Source organism: Chelon labrosus (genome assembly GCF_963514085.1).
Source record: "Chelon labrosus genome assembly, chromosome: 14".
In the NCBI taxonomy this organism is placed as follows: domain Eukaryota; kingdom Metazoa; phylum Chordata; class Actinopteri; order Mugiliformes; family Mugilidae; genus Chelon; species Chelon labrosus.
In genome coordinates this window covers 24,851,957-24,872,942 of record NC_140347.1, presented here as the reverse complement: position 1 = coordinate 24,872,942, position 20,986 = coordinate 24,851,957, and the positions used below count along the sequence as shown (strand labels likewise).

Below are 20,986 nucleotides of genomic sequence, written 5' to 3'. Positions count from 1 at the left end.
AAAACAGGCTTAATTATGACTTTTATTTTTTTGTTGTTCGTTTTATGGTTTCCTACCCTGACCCTTTCGGGTCACAGATTTATTATTTTTTTTTTTTCATTTAATTATTGAAAGGCTAAAAGAGGCTTGAAATTTAACAGCCCTGTTAGCACTTCTGAGTTATCTACCCGCTCAGCTTGTGGACTGTTTAGTTCAGTTTACAGTGTTGACCACTGGGGGGCGCCGGTGACACAGGCTCATTCTGAGGAAAACGCGGAAGTATCCTAACATTGTTCCATTAGAGACTCCGTAGAGCGAACCTGCTACTCTGTTTTGAGACAATTGTCCAGCTAAGTTACTTTCTCCTTCTATCTCAGTTACACGGCTATTGCAAGGTAATGTTATTACTTTCATGTTACTGGAAATGTAAAGGAATTAAATACTTACACAGCCTGTCAATAGCGGGGAGATTTAGACAGTGGCCAGCTGTATTTTAGGAAACTAGCCCCGGTGGCTAGCTTTATGCTGCTAGCTAAGTTAACACTAGTCTATTTTCTGCCTGGTTTATCCAACACAGTTTAGATTGACGGACTGCTATCGAGCCTCAGCTGCATTGTTTGGGTATCTATCTTTAATATGTAACTGTCAGACGTTAAGCGTCTCTGCCAGTTTGCAAAACCGAGGCGTTTCCTTGATAGTTTGACGTGTTGTCCTGCTGTTGACCGCAGAGCTCTTCTGATGGCGTTGACTCCAAGATGACCTGCAGCCTGAGCCCATGAGCGACAGAGAATCTCACATTTAGCAGGTCAAATTTGAGGTATGCATCGTTCTAATCAAACTTGAGCCAGTTTTGGTGAATGTGGGCATGTTTGATTGTTGTGTTTTTTTCTCTACAGGTTCCACACAGGGTGACCCATGCTTTCTGATGAGCTTGACTCCAAACCAGAGGTACCGTTGTCATCATTTCCTCCATCTTGAATGCAGGCAAAAGAATCTGCATGTGGTTTTATTTTCATGCTTTGAATCTTTCCCTCCTCTGCCCCCAGCTGCTGGTGCAGTTTGTACAGAACGCGTCCATCCCGTTGGTGCAGGGTCTGGAGGACTCAGAGTCCAAACACCCCTGCCTGCCTCTGCTGGCGCCGGCTGAGAGGTCCCTGTGCAGCCCACTAGAGCTCACAGGTCAGCTATTGCTATTGCTGTTGTCTTGTCCACCACGGACCAAAGCAATGGTGTCCAGAGTTTACTTACCCATTACTACATGTCACATAATACCTTTTTTTTTTATTATTGATTATTTACACTGCTACCTCCCTTGTTGAGCTCCACGTAGCTGTAATAGAACAAGATTCCCACAAAAGATAGGTCTACTGCCAATACCGTGGAACACAAAAAGGTCTGGATTAACAGAGTGACTCAAAGTGTGGTGTTCATGAGACTCATGCAACAGTATTAATTGTTTTTACAGTTTATACTCTTACAATATGATTTATTAAAAACTCAGAGAGTAGAACAGGTCCGTATCTAAAATCACTGTAGTGATGGAAGGCTACATCTCTGCTTCTGAATCTCTAAAACAAACAGCATCTTGAATCATTACAAGAGAGGCAATTCAGTCGGTTCAGAAATTCACCTGCAGTCAGTCCCGATTTAAAGTGACAGACACGTATTTAAAAAAAAATATGCCACATCTTTAAAGCCAAGTGCGGTATTGTGTTAAAAATCATTGTGTATATATTCACAATGCCAGTTTGCAGTGTTAAGAAGTTTGACACCTGCTCTTGTTTATGCATGCAGTGTTAATCTTCTTGTTTCACAGCATCTTGATGCCCCTCAGGTCAAAAACCTGTTTAGATTTACACCTGTGCTGTGTTGCTCTTCACCTCACATTATTCAAAGCTGACGAGCCTCGGCTGACGCTGCAGTGGAATTTAAGGCTAATTAGCTGCAGTTCTCAGAAAGAAAACAAACACCTTCCTTGCCAAAGATGCTTCAGCTCCTGTAGGTTTTCTGTTCTGAAGCACAATTCCTCTTTATGACACAGTGTGCCCATGATTTAAGATTCTGCTGAAGCTGTAATAATCGAGTTCAGATTTGAAAGTGCACAGTGTATGTATTTATTTATTAAAGGTGCCATGTAGAATTTTCTTGTAAGCAAACATATATTTATAATAAGTATTGCTTACCAAATATCTTTATGTTCATCCTTAAAGCTTTGCAAATGCATTAAATACATTGTTAAAGATTTATTTTGACATCTCTGTATCCATCCATGTCTCCCACTCTGCATGCTTCTTCAATCAATGCAGTACACTTTTTTTTGTTTTACCTGCCCATCTTTTCTGTTTCCTTATTAACTGCTACATATATACTGGTGCGTATTTATTTAATTCACAAAAACTAACAAACACCGGCTTCCCCCTCAGATGGAGGCCTGATCCACGAGCCTGAGAGTTCCCCCTCCCTTTCAGAGTTTGGAGGAGTGTCAGAGCAAAGCGCGCTGGTGGTCCAGACACACTCTCACGCGCGGGCCTCACCCAGCCCCCCGCCCATCCTCCATGACCTACAGCAGTCGGACAGCACTTCCTACGTGCTGCTGAACCTTGCAAAGGGTAAATAAAAACTGAAGTGTACATCAGCTGAGTAAGCGGTCCTTCACTGTAATCCGCACCATGCTCGTACTACTTAAACAATGTGGTCCTCAAAGCGTCCTGGGTGCATTTACACCTGCACTACAGCTGCCCACTTGTAATCAGATCATCCAGGACAAATGTTAATGTCAAGTGTGAACGGGGCTGACAGCCTCTGCCTCTGAAGGCCAGTGAACTCACAATAAAGCTGTCTGTCTGTGCCTGTCAGGTTCTCGATTGGCTGCCAGTCACACGTCTAGTGTTCAGAAGAGGAGAAAAGGTTTTCCTCCTGTCTGTTACATAACACAGTGCTAGCACTGCTGAAACAATGAATGAATGAATGGAATGTTAAATAAATGAATAAATAATGATAGATGAATCAATAATGAAAGTAAATTTAACTGTGCCCCAAATGGAAATAAAGTTGTCTGGATTCCGCAAAGTACTAAGAAGAAATGGGGTGACACATTTTCATGAGAAAACTGAATGATTTTGGCTTGAAGAAATAATCCTTGGCAGGCACGTTTTCTTGGTTCATCAGCTCTTGGCAGGAGAGTCCAAAAATTAATTTGGGTCTCTTGACATATACCTCTTTTTTTTGCAGTGTGCTGTTTTCTGTCAGTGAGTGAAGTGAAGGACAGAAAAGACTTTTGGTGGACAGAAACGCTTGTATAAATGGAACCATAAAGAACAGTTTTTTAAGTGTGTGTTGGCAAGCTTCCTCTCAACCTTTCAGAATAAGGCCATAACATTAAACCCAAAATTGCTGAGCATGATGGGAGGACATTGATAAGAAATGTGGCTTGAAGGGGTTCAGGTCTTGCATTAGTCTTGCAGGAGTCTGCAGTGTTCTTTAATGTCTTGTTTCACTTGGCTTTTTCTGTCCTCTCAGGCATCACAGCGTCCTCAGAGTCCCTGATCTTCGCCGCAGATGGCGCCGGTGATGATGACGACGAGGGGGTCTCATCGGGGGACTACGGAATAGATGGCAGCGCTCCCTGGTATCTGCGGGTACAGGAGCTGGCACACGACAGCCTGATTGCGGCCACGCGGGCGCAGCTCGCAAGAGATGCCAAGGCCAGCCAGGACGCCAGAGCTGCAAGCGTCAGTAATGGTAAAGTCACGTTGTCTTATTAAGACAAGTAGAAGTGTTTGTCTTGCTGGAAAGTCATGTCCAACAGGCTCTTCCTAATGTAATGTTGATGGAACTTCAAATTTGAGGATAAAATGAGAACAGAAAACTTGTGCTTGTGTGCAGTAAGCAGCGCATAGTTCTGGTCAGCTTGTCTACTTACAGCAAGAAATGAGGTCAGTGATGGGATGGAAACGTAGTCAGTCTCTAAATCAAAATAAATGTGTACCTCCATCTACATACATTCACAAGTCTGACAGCAAATGTCCAGTGGAGCTGTAAATGTCACGTGACCGTGAGTCATTGATCATACATTATTCTTATTGTGCTAGCTCTGTAATGGTTTAATGTGCATTTAGTAATATGGCCCGTGCAGGCTGCAGGTCCAAAGAGACAAACAGAGGGAGAGAGAAGCAGCAGCAGAGCACTAACCATAAAGTCAGGTCAAGAGATGCACATGTGATCAGGTAATCAAGGAACATTTTATATCGTCTACAGCAGAATGGCTGAGGACTGAAATATTTTTAATTTGCGTTATTGCCAAAAGTAATCGATACCACTCTGTGTATGTCCAGTGAATATAAGATACCTCCAGCAGCCAGTCAGCTGGAAAGGGCAGAAACAGCTATCTTTCTAAACACAACAAAACCCAGCTGCCGGCGCCTCTGTACATCACCTATGATAACGTATTTGTTATATCTGTACTAAAGCTGAAGTGTGAGGAGACGGTAATAGTTGTCAGATGTAATGTCATCAGATTTCAGCTGTGGGGCTGGATCTGATCTTGAAGATGAGTTGTTGGAAAGAAGAATACTGAAATTGGATCTGGATCAAACCTTTAGTATGTGTTGCTCACAACCTTTTTGCAGGGTTGTGAAATTCGTGATCCAAAAACTTCCCAAGTAGAAGGCAGGATTTCAAGTAAAAAAAAACAAAACAACAACAACACAGTACTGGATTTGTCTTATTGTCACAGTGTTAAAAAAGATAAAGTAGACACAAGGCTAACTTAATACAGTAAATTTTAAAGAAACAGTAGCATCACTTACTGTCGAGTCGGTGAAAACAGGTGCATCATTAACGTCATCACACACTCACAGGCAGGGAGACTGCGCCCAGTAGAAATGTAATAAAGTATATTTATTTGTATTTAATATGACGAGGAGTCTGTTTAAAAAAAATGGGAGTTAGATTGGGATATTTGGATTGTGTTATTGTGCTTTTTATTGTCTCTTTAAAACATGTAGCATGAGCCCTTTCTGGCTTCTCTACCTGCTGCTGTTTACATAGCTAGTAGACCACTGATGAGAAACCAGCACTAAAGTCAGATGGAATACATGATCCTGGATAGCCAGATCCAGACCCCACAGTCTGCACTGGATCTAAAAGGTCACAGGATACAGTATAACACTAGCTGCTGACTTTAGCAATAAATACTATAAGTGGTCTAGATGAGCCTCCTATAGTCTAGTACTTTGGCGAGACAATGTAAACAACCTACGACAATCAAACTCCTGTCTTAATCTGTCCCTTACTTAGTGCGATGTGTCCTTACATTCATCTCATCCTCCCGTTAATCTCCTCCTCTGATCTGAAGCAGATATTTATTTCTAGCAGCACATGGTGCTGTAGCAAGCTGTTGACCCCCCACTAGGAGTCAGGACTATATCAAAAGCCATTTTTAATTCCCTCCACAGGCTGCCGTCAGATAAAGATTGTACCCATGACATTCAAGGCACTCCTGGCAACATCTGTGATCTTTGAACCGCGTCTGAGTCGAATTGCGGCTGGAGGTCCTGGTTAAAATTAAATAAAGAAAGAAAGAAATTGATCTGAGAGTGTAAGAAGTTCCTATGTTTGCCTGATCCAGGTTTTATCCTCCCGTCCCAGCCTGGATCTGTTTTACATGGTTTGTGATCAGCTGCTCACAAACACACAGAGAGTACAATAAACAAGTATTCATAGTGAGTGCTGTTTGTTTTTTTTGTTTTTTTGCACTCCTTCTGATTGTGCAGCTGCGTTGAGAATAGCTACTTAGATGACGAGAGTAAAGGGATCTGTATCTTAAAATCTGCATATTGTTTGAATTAAAAAAAAAGCCACTTCATTACTTCATTACTTCATTTACTGATTATCATATTCCCACAAGTCTTTACAAATGAAATATTCAAACAGACATGTTGTCTTGTAGCCCAGTTAAACTAAAGATGGACTCTCTTAGCACGTGTTCTTTTCTTACCACATTTATCTTTGGCCTCATAATATTTTGTTAAGATCAAGTAAGAACAGATATTTTTAAGTCTAGCACCACATTAAGAAATATGACAACTTATTCTGAGCACTTCTACTTGTTAAAAAGGTCTCCGGATACTACCGTGTTGCAATCTCGAATTCATTGTGCTGGGTTCAGTGTGCGACTAGAGCTGCTCCATCCGAGCCACGGTAATGGCCGACCCCCACTAACTTGCATTAGATTAGACATGTTTCCTTCAGCAGTGGGGTATCAGTTATAGGTGCATTACTGCTGGAACGCCGCGTGAAAAACTGGACCTGTTAAAAGTGTTGGAAGCGGGGAGTCTGGTCAGGTTAAAAGGCACTGATTGCATTCAGCGTCGGGTTGTTTTCCTTGGGCTGCAGTTGTTCGGCGGGTCTCAGTCAGTAACCGATGATTAGCCTTTATAGAGTCAGGCTCCAGAGGCTGGCCACCTGGCACTCCTGGATTGTTTTTCTGCACAGCCCTGCTCACTTTTCTCTCCGTTGCCTAGGTGACCACACACACGGTTTGATAGTAGACGGGGACAAGCGAGAGCTGCCACCCCGGCCCAGCCGCCCCCTCTCCAAGCAGATCCTGCGCTGCTCGTTTGAGGGTTGCTGCAGGACGTTCACCTGGCCGGCTCATCTCAAATACCACCTCAAAACACACAGGTAACGCACACGCAGCAGTAGAAGATGAAGGGATCTGGCTACGTTCCCAGCAAGGAGCCGTTGTCAGAGTATGCAATTTCAAGCTAATGTGGATAAATTCCTTAAATTAACAAATAATAATAATAATAATGCAAGCTCATAGGCTGTTGTGCACGACACAAATCAGTTAATATTTAAATTATAGGCACAATCAGATATTATGTCAGATATCACCTCTAAAACCCAAATGCAGATATTTGAAGTCCTGACAAAGGCATCACTTTGAAGTGATACACTTTCATAAAAGATGCAAAGGGCTACGCCTGACTCAAAGGGGAATCACTAACACCATCAGTTCAAAGTGTAGAAGCCAGATCCAGAGAGCAAAGAAAGTCTGTAATATCATTAACTGACAAAAGCATTTGATTTGAGGAATCAAAGTAAACACTAACGAAAGAGTCCTGTCTTGATTTCCGGGCTTTTGACACATCGGCATTCAAAAGCCATGCAAGTCTTTCTATGCACCAGAATATCTTTAAGGGTTTGTTTGTTTCATGGAAGAATCTGATAGAAAACCTCAAATGTTCATGTTTAAATAAAAACTAACCTGCAGCATGTTTCTGTACCAGCTTCAACCTGCAACCCTATACAACACTGTGGTATAAAATAAAGAAAAGCTATAATATAATATAATATCTTGGCCCCTCTGAATGCCCCATGTCCCTTTGACCTCCAGGGCTGTGAATCCTTAAATAAAAGTCTATATAGGGATCAGTAATGGATGTTTTTGATAGTGGTCCAGATGAAGAGGGTTTATGTTTATCAGTGGTAAAGTCTGAGACAGGCGTGTTGAGTCAGAGCTGAGCAGGTGTTTCACAGCTTCGATGAAGCAGTAGTCACAGCTCAGGTAGTGTTTATTTGCGCTGGAGGCAGACGGCTCAGGAAGAGAAGAGAAACACAGCTGAGACTTTGAAAGAAGAGTGTATTTATACTGCAGGAGCTCCGTTAACATCAGCGCTGGAGATCTATTTGTGGTTACCCTGTCTGGCCTTGTGGTGGGCAGCTGCACATGTGCACAGGAGACACAGAGGTTTGTTTGTTTCGGCTCCCAGGAACGACCGAATGTTCAGGTGCGGCGCAGAGGGCTGCGGGAAGAGCTTCTACGTGCTGCAGAGGCTGCAGGTTCACATGAGGACTCACAACGGCGAGAAGCCCTTCATCTGCAAAGAGAAGAACTGTGGCAAGAAGTTCACCACCGCTGGAAACTTGAAGAACCACAGACGCATACACACAGGTGGGGAGCAGGAGATAGCCGCGCGTAAAAGCCCGAACACACAACAACCGACTCAGGCCATTTGACTCTGCTCATTTAATGCTTCCTCGGTGCAGTCAGGGTTGGAGATTTGAAGAGTCAGCAGCACTGGCGCCTCCACTTCACTGCTGCAATCAGTAACACTACTCTGTCATATTTTATTTAGGGTGACATTAAGATTTTGATGGCCCGCTCCACAGTCTGCTGCTTCTGTCTAGGGATCAGTTAGCAGAACAACTACATCATGCAGTGCTTATATTGTGCCCATATGTCAGGAAGAACAACTCTCTGTGAGCTGCTGCTGACCCGTGTGGGATAGTTTTGTTGTTGGCGTCTTCTGCTTTAAACAACATTCAACACATGGCTTTGAACACATTCACGTGTAATAGTTTCCGTGCATTTCTGCAAAGTTTAATTTGTACCATGGACGTAAACAATATGTATGTGTGTGGTGGGTGGCTGCTTACAGGAGAGAAGCCTTTTCTGTGTGAAGCAGATGGTTGTGGCCGATCCTTTGCAGAGTATTCCAGTCTACGAAAACACATGCTCGTACATTCTGGTGAGTGGGGCAGAGTTTACAGCTGAACGGCAGATGACTTTTTATTTTTATTTTTTATAATTAGTGTGCTACTGATATATCCTCATGTGCACTGAAGCAGTGGCATCCTGTCTCAGCTGAGAGGGGATCACAACAACTCTTTTGTGTTTCTTAGGCGAGAAGCCGCATCTGTGTGGGATCTGTGGGAAGACTTTCTCTCAGTCCGGCAGCAGAAACGTTCACATGAGGAAGAGACACGGAGAGGAGGGGCTCAGCAGTGAAAGCAGAGAAACAGGTCTCACTCTCTCTCTCTCACACATACACACACCCACCCAGTGGTAGGTGGATATGCTAATTCTTGGAGTGTGTAGCTTCAAGCGGCCCATACATTTTATAATGTGAATAGAGATGGTGTTGGTTAAAGTTGAGGAATATATCTTGAATTATTAATCACACTTAAAAATTTATCATTCAAATTTTTATTCTTAAGGGCTGGCAGCGGAATTGTTTTAGACTGCACATATCTTTGAAAAAGCAGAGACAGCACAAGTGCGCTGCAGAAACAGGCCCGTTAGGCATCTTGTGATGGGGTCAGATCCTTCTGAGAAGTCGGTAATCTTCAACTTAAAATGCCATAGTAACGCAAATTCCTTTTCTTGTTTTATTCAAATGCCCTTTTGCCTTCTACTCCCAAATTAAAAAAAAAAATGTGAGCGGATTCTTGAATGAATCTTCCACTGCAGCTCAGTTCACTTCAGTGTCTGTAATTTTCAGTACCAACTCAGATTAAAAGGCTCCTTCAGTGAGCACCTCGCATTTCAGTATCTGGACTCATCGTACAAAATAAGATTAACAGCAGACAGCGTAGTTGCCTCCTTGTCACATTGCTGTAGCAGCCAGGGAAGCTCCACAGCTGAATCACCACAGAGGAAACGCTGCCAGAGCTCTAATTATAAAGAACAGATTTATTCGGGTCAGCCTCCCCAAAGAGGCCAGGCTTTTATAAAAAAAAAGCAGAGAAAAGGAAGATGCAGTTGCACAACAGACTGGTAGTTTCTGTTCTATTTATACATAACAGAGTCAGTGGATTAATTATTTAATTGACTGTGTTGGAATAATTATAATCCTAAAAACAAAACAAAAAATCACTTTCATGTAATGGCCGAGAGGTAATTAAACTAAAATCTGCTCATTACTGACTAACTGATGGCTGAATCCTATAACGCTGTTATTGTGTTGTCTCCCTCCATTTCTACTGTGTTGGAGTGTGGAGAAGCAAAAGTTTGTTGTCTGTGTGCGACTAACAGGGGAGGCTCTGACACAAAGCAGCCTGCTGGAGGCAGACGGTGAGAGCGCAGACAGTATGGTCACCATGACAACAACCGTGGAACCCATGAATCTTCATCACGCCATGCTGAGATCTCCAGGTAGGCATTTAAACGCCTATGATAGAAGACGCAGTATGCGAAGGGACAGAATAACAACACATCTGACAATGCAGTAGCCCTGCAGTAAACAGTCATTTGGTGAAGCTCATAATGTTCTGCAAATGTCAGCGATGCTGAGTCAACTTGTGGTGTTACTAATGTCCTGTTAAGTGTTTTTTCAGTCAATGTTTGTGAGTCTTTTGGCAACCGCTGCTAGTTGTTGGCAGTCTGGATTTTTTTTTTGTGTTTGTTGAAACTTTTTATTTTGTACTTTTGAGCAGTTCAGCCAACGCATTTGTACTGTACCTGTGTAATTTACCTTATTTTGCCGTCAAAACACGATTTGACAATAGAGGTTGTTAGAGTTAAAAGACAGCTTACATTTTACTTGATGACAGCCTTTGTAAATGTGATTTTTTTTCCTGCCACACAAAACATTGCTTAAAACTTGCCAAACAGGAGAATCTTTGCCGTTTAATGATTATAAGCAGACCATTTTATTACCACTTACTGTAATCCATGACTGACACAGTGTCATTTTGATAATGCCTGTTCTACTTGTTGTTGTCTGACAGCTAAAATCTGGAGCAAAGGTTTTACAGGTTCTCCTCAAACTTGCGTAACTAGAAACACCAGATGTTACATCAGTGGATAAGGTGACAGGGTCATTAATGAAATGATATTAATTAGACCAATTCTCTGTGTTGTCTTTAGAGGTGATGTTTGACTTGTTTAGACTGTGCATTCAGTTTGCTCTGATGCAGGTTAGATCCTCCTGCTCTACTTCATGCTCTAGTTCACCGTCACTTTAAATTAGGTGTCACTGCAAGATTAACCACCCACTTTAGCAGCATATGTTTAGGCCACATAAAGGCCAACTTTAGCATTGCGTGAAATGAGCCCCATAGCTTTGGGGGTTATTTTCACTAATAGTGTATGGTTCTATGCTTTAAACATACACAACCAAAGAGATAGCAGTGTCTGCATACTCAGCAGCAAATCCAGCATTATCCCTGTGCATGCTGGACATGATTAAAGTAGCGCTCTGTCCCTGATTCTGTCCTTGGTCTTCATGGTCAAGATCTCAAGGGGGAACTGAGAACTGGATTGTGTCCAGTTTTGTGACCTCAGGGCTGCTTCCCTGCTTTCTGCAGATAAAGTGGTGCTGCTGGCTTCACCGGGCTGTGACCTTTAGTGTGCACTGAAGTGGTTTGGAGCTGGCATGAGGATCAGCTCTGAATCTGAGTCCATGGTGCTCCACTGAAAAATGTTGAATTGGCCCCCTAACTGGTGGGGAGAACGTTTCTGCTCCAAGTGATGGAATCTGAGTGTCTCAAGGTCCTGTTCATTAGTGGAGATAGACAGGAGCAATTAGGAATTGATCTATGACACTTTCCTCACCTATGAACATGAGCTCTGGGTAGATGCCACTGAAAGAACGTGTGAGCCCAACTCCACCTGTGGTCTCACATTCACGTCAAGGTGAGGGAGCTCAGATTAGAGCTGCTGCTTCTTCGAATTGAGGAGCAAGCTGAGTTCGTCCGAGTGTCCAAGATGTACGAAGGATTGTAAATCCCTTCAGACCTGCAACACTTTAGGGCACCCTGTAAAAACTGAAAGAAGTGGCTGGGGATTGGGATATTTAGGACTGATTTATTACAACAGAGGTTTAAACTACTGAAAGTGGCTAGTTTCATTGTATAATGAATAAAGCCATGAAATTAATAGTGTCCTAATTTAAAACTGCAAAAAAGTTTCGAAAGGTTCAAACGAAGTTTTGAATTCTTGCATAATGTCTGAAAAACGTTTTCTTTCTTCACAACTGCAAAATGCTGCCATGAATCACGTGACTCATAATCTTGCGCTGTTGTGCAGGCTATCAGAACTTGGTTTCAGTCTTGGAAAACTTTTTTCCTTACATCTGAAGCTTCAAACTGAGTTTAACCTTTCATTTTTTTTTTTAGAATTTTGCATAATGGTATGACATTAATCCCCTATGTAGCTAGACTTTAATGTGTTTAAGGTTAGCAGCATTTGTGTTAGTAAGTAGTATTTCCTCATTGGACTATCCTTTGTGTTTGCATCCTTCTCTACAGGGTCTGCAGACTCAGTAGTAGTTCTCTCACAGCCACATGAACTGGTGACCATGACAACAGAAGGCCATGCATATGGAGAAGATGTGGTTGCTCTGCTGTAGTCTGCCATCATGACAAACATCACGCCTATTTCCAGGAGCACTGGACTGACAGTCACAGTAAACATAGACATCTATTTGTAAAAAGATCAATCTGTAGATATTTGTAATTACCAACCAACGATGGTTTTATTTTGTGAAATGTGTGAAATGGAAAAGTTTATACTAACATTTTTTTTCCTCACGTTTTTGAAAACAAATACTCCCAAAGATAAACTAAGACGGGTTTTAAAAGTTTGAAAGTTAAAACTGCGAGGCAAATGCAACTGACCATGCATTTTAATGTGCATCATCATTAAACAGTACACCGTGAACAGAAGTCTGGGGTTAAAATGCAGTGATAAACCCTAATGAAAAAGGAGTACCCAAAACCTCAATGGCTGATCTGTCAAATTTAAATGTACCAGACACATTATCCTTATTAATGATAACAAAACACTTGACTTTAAAAACTGCTAAAGCACAGTATATTACATTACAGCTTGTAAACCGTGTTCTTACACAACCAGGCAGGCTGTTCTGTTTATCAGCCTGCGCAAAACAGAAAAACATCTATTTCAAACAAATTGTGTATCCAGTAATGCCCTGAGCTGCATTAACTGAGGTGTTATTGCTAACATCTGTCATTCAGCCTCCAGTGGTTCACTTGTTCTCTGGGTACGGCAATACATTGCTCATTTGCAGTTCAATATATTAACACTTGAGAATAATTGCTTTTTAAAAGAAATTAAGACTTACTCATGAGATTAGTTCTGCCCTTATGAAACAAACAGCAGATGTCTGGGGCAGTTAAATAAGGTAGTGCACATTACTTGTGTGTGTTAGTGAGTTCCACCTAAATCAGCATCTCGTTATCAGTGTCTGTTCCTCACGTCTCCTCAGAGGAGCTTCAGGTTGTGGAAGTGGTCCAGCGTAGCGCCCAGAGCCCAACTAGCCTCCACGTTGTTCACTTTCTTGGTCAGCTAGGAAGTGAAGATCACCAAATTACTCAAATGACTTTTGTATTTACTGCAATAAAAAAAAGTAACAGTTTAAAAGTAACAGAGTTCTTTGGTGTATCATTGCCTTTGTTCATGCGTGTTTTATGATACATAGAGAAGGTATTGTGCTCTTTGTTATGAAGTCTGGTGTCACTTTTAGCTGTGTAGTGATTTTTTTTTATTATTTCTTGACAGGAAAATACCAGATATGGCCATCTTTGCCTTTACTTGTGTCATGGGTTGTTTAAACTCAACCATGCTTGCATATGTTTGATTAGCTTTAGAGTCGTACGTAAGCCTGAGCTACTCAACTTGAAACACAAATTGCTGGTTTTACAGTGACCCCCAGGCTTTTGAAAAGCATTTCTTTTTGTCTCTTCCTTCTTTATGTTGTATAATTCAGCCTCACCTGTAGCACGGTGCTCTCCTTGAAGCCAAACCCATCCTTAAGTAGACAAGTGATGTAGGTCATGTCCATACAGAGGAAAGGACTAATGGGAGGGTGCTTTGTCATCTTATTGCAAACTGAGCAGAGAAAAGGAAAATCATGTCCGTTAGATCTGATAATCAGTATCTGTATTCTGCTGAGAGGACCAACGCAGGATTTCAGACAGAAACGACATCCATTGAGATGCACACTGGGTCTCAAGTACAGGGAGCTGCGGGTCTGTCATAGTAATGATGCATTCCTTTGCCCATCTTACCCTCCTTGGCTCTCTTCTTGAAGTCTCTCACCTCCAGCATCCCTCCTCTGACATCATCTGCAACAGAGGAGGGGGGGGTGATGGGGTCACATTACTCACATTTAAAATGCTATACCATTCATGACAAGTGCAGATCCACATGTACATTTCCATAATACTAATAATAGAGCTTGTGGCCTTTCAGCTTGGACTCGCAGAGGATAGCAATTTCTATAATACCTTCACACCTATAGCTCATCAAATCCCCTGAGACAGGTGCAGATGACTCACATTTCCCTGCCTCTGTCTAGAATGTCTAGCACTGGGATGGGTAATAACAGCCTCCTGGCTCTGTATAATTATATAAGGTGTGTACAGAGTGTGTGTGTGCGTGTGCACTAACCGATAAGGCCTGCATCCACAGCTCTGTCAAAGTAATAGGAGAAAGCATAGAAAACATTGCTGTCTTCAAGCTCATAAGGCTGATGAATAATCCCCTTCACAACTTTAAGTACTTCCTGATAACAAAGCTTGTATCCTGCATATCCTAGGGAAAAAAACAAACAGAAGTATGTGTTTAGTATCTTATGTTGAAACAATGTTCAACAATTATTTGTAATTCAAGTCCTTAATGGGTTTTAATCTACTTAAGTAAATGGTATCTTACCATCTGGGTCCCCGCTCACTTGATAGGTTAGCCCTCCGAAGCTCCATTCATCCCTGAATTTTTTTGGCAGACAGGAACTTTTAAAAACCTGCCACTCCAACCCTGGGAGAGAACAGACAGAACGGCTTCACTAAAGGTTACCATAGTCTGAGTCTGACTCAAAAACTAGGGACAGAACGCAATTTTCTCTGAAGCCCTTTGGTGATTCATCTCTGGGTATCACTTGAATTGTTTATTAGAAAGAAGGCTTGAAGTACATCTCAGAAAAAAAGTCTCTCGTTACTCATTTCTCTTGGTATTTGGAGAAGAAGTGAAAAAACTCCAGAGAGGCCACTTGGAGAACTGTCTTGCCGTAGTGTCTCGGCATCCTTCAGTGACATACAATGAAAACACTAGACCCACAGCTAATGGCAACAGAACACCTTTACTACATGTACGCCACAGTACCTTCTGCACCCAGAGCGCCCAGTGTGGCCAGTCGCGCTGCCATTAGTCCATTTCCAAGATAACTGCATGAAGGCAAAGGATTGTTACAGATAAGACAATCTGAAAATAAACCAAAGACTGTGCTGTCTGCCTAACATTCACATCTTATTGACAAACAACATACTAAAAGCTTTACAATTAGGAACAAATTCAAGTGAATTACAACAAAGTCAGTGGCATTTGTAACTTCAATCAAGAATTGATTTCATGCAATCACATACATTTCAAATGTAGGACTATTTTTTTTTATGAAACAACAAATATTGAATATGTTACCTGTGAGTGTACAACTCAAATGTTGAGTTGAGGAAGTCAAACCTGGCAATGTAATCAGCAACAGGGATGCTTTCAATGGTTTTCTACAGTGGAATATGAGGGATATACATGCAGTCACTAATGAGCTTAATTTGTAGACAAATCTGTTCGTTCAAAGTAGCTACTGACCCTGAGTTTTGGCAAGAAAGTGATCTGTGTTGATCCTCCGCCCAAATCCAAGATTCCCACCGTCTTCTTGGCATGTGAATTCAGGTGACCTGAAAATATTTCCTACTTTAATCCAGCAACCACAACAGAGAATAGCTAATCAGTTCCACCTGAGATGCTAGCTTCAGAATTCCTACTTTACATGTGTACAAGTTCAAAGTATAAAATCCCAGCATTCAGTCTGATAAAGATCAGAGCAATCCCCTTCAGGCAACGAATGCACAGTTGTACGCAATCAGCCTCAACGAGTGTTATAATAAGACATCATGACAATTTCAGACACTTAAATTTAAAGATCTGTTTGGATATAGAGCAGAAACCCCAATCTCCTATATAAACATATCTTGTTTTATGTTTTATGTAGACATGAATTTAGGGTTCTTACCAGTTAAAAAGTTCAAAGATATCCAAGCCAGGATTCCTACAATTCCAAAATTAGTAAACAAGAAAGAGAATACAGATATCTTAGGTGGGCCACACAAGTTCTTAGAAAAGCCATCGACAAATTTAGCATATACAATCACATGCAAGACCTATAATTCTATAAACACAGCTGAAATGCTGACCACATGCTTACGACACGGATCAACAGACTATTTCATTTTTTCCACCACATAATTACAGACTTTAAGGGTCAAAACAACTTTGTGGTGAAAAGCCACTTAATTTTTTTTTTTTTAAATGTCATCATAAGAGACAGCTGTAATCTACAGCAATTTAGTTAAATGCACTCAGTAAACAAAAGAATCCTTATAGAAACTGCACAACACTCTAAAAGTAGGGCAGACAGATCACCGATACCACCTACAAAATACCGCAAGGACATGAGTGGCTGTGAGGATAACTGACGAATGTGTTGCTTGTCAGGACAGAGGGAGGGACAGACGTTACCTTCATTTGTGCCATTCATTATGCTGACGCCGTCGTCTGGGACCAAAAAAGGAGATTCATCAAACACATGTTGAACCTGAGGAGGGTGAAGAAGAGAGGGAGAAGCGTTAGAATGAGGGAGATGAAGTGGGAATGGGAAAATGAGAGCACCAGGGAGCAGCACTGAAATGGCCTCATTGTTATCTACTGTAATGGTAGCTCATCCAGAGGTGCCCTCTACTTGAAGGGATTAATTAATTCCCTCAGGGGGATTAATAAAGTATCATTTATCTTCCAAGGTGTCCCGTGGCTATCCATTACTATCTTATCCCCTCCACATGAGCCTTCCCTAATCTCACAGGACTCTGATAACAATACTTTTCCTCTTGTCTCTGTACTTCCTGCCACAACTGAAATGCACTCTTCTTTTTTTGCCAGCTGCTTCACTGGATAAGATGTTGTGCTTTTCTTGTGAAATTATCAGACAATGTAGCACTAAACAACTCCCTTATGATAAAGAACTGCCCTCTTGGTTCTGTGTAATTGGCACCCCTGAGATCTCAACCATGTCTCAGTGTGAGTGCACTCTCACCTGGTCTAAAAGAGCCTGGGCTTTCTCTACAGCCAGCAGCCGGAGTCCAGCTGTTGCTCTGAGGACCAGAGGAGTTCTCTTCCACTCCAGACGAGGCACCGTCTTCTTCGCCACCTTCAGCAACATCCTCACCGTTTGTCCAGCCTTTAACATAACAGACAACAGTCAGTACAAAACAGCGCCGTACAGAAAAGCTTTTTTTGATGACAGGGTGACTGATCAGAGTTGAGAAAACACTTCAAGCATTATGTTAGTTACAGCTTCTTGAATCTCCACTGCTTTGTCATTTTGCTTTTCTCACTTCCCACTTACTTTCATTAGCAATGTGATCCCCGCTGAGGGAGGCTGCTGGCAGCGTTCCTGAATACAATGTAGAGCCAGCAGACCTTTTCCTTTGGTTCAATATAATTGATTTGATTTGACAATGAACTCACCATTTCAGGGGAGTCAGCATACGCTGACAAACCAGGCTTTATGGAATGGAACATCTCATTGTCCAGAACAGGCAGCTGCTCTAAAAGACACAAGATCCATCCACATCAAATGAGTGTAGCAGCTATTAAATGCATTAAGAAGTCTAAATCTGCTCAACACACAAATGCAGAGTTTATCCCCCTTTTTCAAGATCAGGCAAGTTAACTTGAATATGACAAAACAGGATTATTAAAATAGTAGATTAAGTCAGTTATAACCTATGTCCCCCAAAATGTGAACTTACAGGTTTACAGAACTGTGACAATAAATTGAGAGCAAAAGAAACGCATAGATTTTCACTTCTATTTCAATCAGCATCTACCAATCAATTGCAACCGTCTGTTCCTCTGCTGTCAATCAAAATCCTTGTGTCATTCTTTCTGCAATAAGAACATGTGATTTCATCTATTTTCCACCCTGGATGCTGATAAAAAAAAAATTTTTAAAAAGTAAAAAGCAAAGGGAAGCAGGTCAGATTAATGTGAGGCAGCTCAGCCCAGTATTACCTGAGTCACTATGGATAAAGGTGTAGACATGAATGCGTGTTCCCGTGCTCCCTGCATCAAACATCACTGCGTAGAAGATACGGCTGTGGTTTGCCGGACGGCTGAGGCTAGGAAGGATCCCTGGCATATCCAGGAGTGATGTCTTGAACTGGGCTTTGCTCAGCCCTGCAACAGCAATCAGGACCAGCAGCAGAAGAGGCGCACTGAGCTTCATCTTCACTCTGAAGGATCAGCAAGAAACAAAAAAAAACAGCAGGTCTTCTTGTTAACACCTCTGTAACGCCAATGAAATTGTTTCCAATCGCTCCAGAAAGCCACTCACACTGCTGCTGGCGACTATTGGGAGATGGTAAATTACAGCATGACAAGCAACATAGTAGTAAGAGGTGAGCGTTTTACAACAGTGCATTTGACCACACCCTGTCACACACTTTGCAGCCAACCACAGGGACGTATCCCCAAGTCAGCCCCTTCACCTGCATAGTCAGCTCATGCAGAAAATTTAAAAAACACAATTTTACCATGTTGCACTTATATTGGTAGACGTTAGGCCTTTGATCTTGATGTTCAATCAATACGACTCAAGTGAGTCTCAACATCTCTCCACAGAAGCACAGAATTATGAAATCTTAAAAGCCTCATACAAGCATTGCTCTGAGAAACCCCTGCTGAGGCACTATCTTACTGATTACACAGACATTTAAGAGACTGGGGGCATTTAGCTTGAGAAACATTACCGCTTGTGAATTCCAATTTAAGTTTTAGACTTCAGGCATTTAACTTGTGCTTTGAGATTTTACAGCCACAATAGGACAGCATGACTTTACAATTACAAGGTTGCCTACAACTAGTCCCTTTATTATTTATTCATCACCAAAATATTTCAGAAGCTAAGTGGTATCTATAAAGAAGAGTTATGGCAATATATGAGTTCCTCAAGGTTTTATGTGCCCATTTCAAAGAGGAATGCTCCTTTGTGACTTTAAAATGAAGGCTGATACTGTTTTCTTTTGTGGTCTAGCCGTTCATCTGCACAAAATTATATGAACAGTAAACCTCAAAATACACCAATCTGCATAAATTAAGAGTGTTATAAGACAATGGAAAAGGTTCTGCGAGTTTTGGTGCAATCATTTGCAATCACAGCTGACTTTTTCACACTTCCACATGAATATTCGTAAATAAATACAGAGTGAAAACATCAAGTGAAGTGATACATGCTTTACTTCTTAGCAGCAACTTAAGGTATTTAAAGAAAATCTTCAGAAGTCTGGTATTGTGACTAGAGTTTTACTAGTCTTGTCTCTGGCGAGTTGTATGAGTGATAAGTAAATTTGTGGCAGCAGTGAGTGGCCAGTATGCTCTGACACAGCAGAAAAACAATGTGTTAGACATGTGTAACTGAGAATCTGTATCTTCATACTCCCACTTTATGACCAGTCCAAGAAATCTCAAAGTGCTGCGTGGTTAACTATGTGTACACGCTGATCAGGCATAACATTATTACCAGTGACAGGGAAAGTAAATAACACTGACCATGTTGTGATGATGCAAGGTTTTGCTAGGGAAACTTTTGGACTTGCCATTTGTGTGGATGTTACTTGTTGAGGGTGTCCTGTGGTGTCTGGCAACAGAATGTCATTAGAGGGAACCTTTGGGTCCTATGGGTTGAGGGGAGGGGCCTCAACCCATAGATCCCAAACTTGATCAGTTTGGGATCTAGTGAATTTGGAGGCCAGGTCAACACCTTCTGCTGTTCTTCATGTTTTTTTAGTTGTTCCTAGACCGTTTTTGTGTGTGTGTCTGTATCAGGCTGCATCCTGCTGGGGATGGCTGCTGCCATCAAGGAGTGTCATTGCTATGGGGTGGGTGCATGGGTGCAGATCCCGGGGGGGGATGAGGGGGACATGTCCCCCCCAATTTGTGAAAAACATGAATTGTCCCCCCCAATAAAAATTATTCAAAATTGAACCAATGTATTTTCAGACTTCACATTCTTCACATTTTAGATTCACATCTAAAAAGAAATGATTGGTATGGTGCCATGGTATGAGTTGCATACCGACAAAAAACAAAAATCACTTTTGTGTCCCCCCCCCAATCCTGACATCAGATCTACACCCCTGGGTGGGTGTGCCTGGTCTGGTCTAGGTGGGTGCTACATGTTCAAGTAACATCCACATGAATGCCAGGTCCAAAAGTTTCCCAGCAGAACAGTGAATTGTCACAAGATGCTCGATGTTATTCACTTCTCCTGCCAGTGGTTTTAATGTGATCGATCTGTGTACAATACGATTCAATAGCACTAAAAAACCACAGCCTCCAGAGTTGAATCAACAACTCTTTCTTATTTTGTACAAATTTTGAACAACCATCATGAAGCTAAGATTTAGTACAGGACTGTTAGTCAGAATACTTTTATTTTCACTTGGGTACGTAATGAACCTAAGTGAGTTTAATTCACAGGGTTGATTTACACATCACTTCAGTATTTCTAAGAAGCCAACTCGGGCTGTGAAGACTATGCATATATTTATTCATTTATATAATTTAGCTTCCCCCCCCCCCCCAGCCATTTTAACGGTAACTTAGCAGCCCACAGACTAAACGTGTTTCTTAGCCGTTAATGTTATACAGAGAGCCAGTTAGTTGTGTGTAACATGTTTTGTGTGTCCTCTCTACAACGAGTACTTCGGTATTCCAGCCATGCTAAAGCGTTAACAGCTCTTATCACAGTGTACAGCTAATACCGAGGTCTGTGTAGTAAACTCCAAAGCAGCTACTGTTGACTTTGCAGACCCTTGGTTCAACTTCTCATTGGCATAAATTATAACCGAACTATCACGTCAACTAGCGGCGACAGCTGCTTTCAAGGAAAGCTAGGCGAAGGGAAAGTTTAACAAGCTAACGTTAGGTATCTATCTGTAGCACGTTACGGTGAACTCACTGAACGGGATAAATGTGTTGGCAGAACTAAACTATAAAAACACTTTTAAAACAGAAACGAGGGCTAACTAAATACAGTGCTGCCTAACCGCTGAACACTACCGGGGCTCACCATGATGTCCGGCTAGCTGCAACTACTCCACCGGCTGTTTCCTCGTGACGTCATCGGTCTCGTGCTGATCTCAT

At 41.8% G+C, this 20,986-nt stretch overlaps 2 protein-coding genes across 3 annotated transcripts; one reads left to right on the top strand and one right to left on the bottom strand.

The window, feature by feature from the left end:
• Positions 1–140: 140 nt before the first annotated feature.
• Positions 141–13,493, top strand: znf410 (zinc finger protein 410). Of its 2 annotated transcripts, XM_084559842.1 has the most exons (13): positions 141–374; positions 557–600; positions 708–796; positions 876–927; positions 1,026–1,158; positions 2,403–2,588; positions 3,499–3,720; positions 6,504–6,663; positions 7,755–7,936; positions 8,424–8,513; positions 8,668–8,787; positions 9,800–9,919; positions 12,016–13,493. In XM_084559842.1, exons 4-13 carry the CDS (start codon positions 895–897, stop codon positions 12,114–12,116), a joined length of 1,347 nt encoding a protein of 448 aa, XP_084415968.1. In that variant the 5' UTR covers positions 141–374; positions 557–600; positions 708–796; positions 876–894; the 3' UTR covers positions 12,117–13,493. The 2 variants fall into 2 exon arrangements, with proteins under 2 accessions (XP_084415968.1, XP_084415967.1); XM_084559841.1 differs by lacking the exon at positions 557–600.
• LOC311499022 (ectonucleoside triphosphate diphosphohydrolase 5-like) lies at positions 12,944–20,956 on the bottom strand. Its single transcript, XM_084559843.1, has 14 exons — positions 20,913–20,956; positions 17,855–18,075; positions 17,309–17,388; positions 16,875–17,018; positions 16,304–16,379; positions 15,798–15,833; positions 15,374–15,462; positions 15,206–15,288; positions 14,891–14,952; positions 14,444–14,545; positions 14,180–14,323; positions 13,798–13,854; positions 13,503–13,618; positions 12,944–13,075 (listed from the first exon to the last, which is right to left on the bottom strand). Exons 2-14 carry the CDS (start codon positions 18,066–18,068, stop codon positions 12,992–12,994), a joined length of 1,287 nt encoding a protein of 428 aa, XP_084415969.1. The 5' UTR covers positions 18,069–18,075; positions 20,913–20,956; the 3' UTR covers positions 12,944–12,991.
• Between the last annotated feature and the right edge of the window lie 30 nt (positions 20,957–20,986).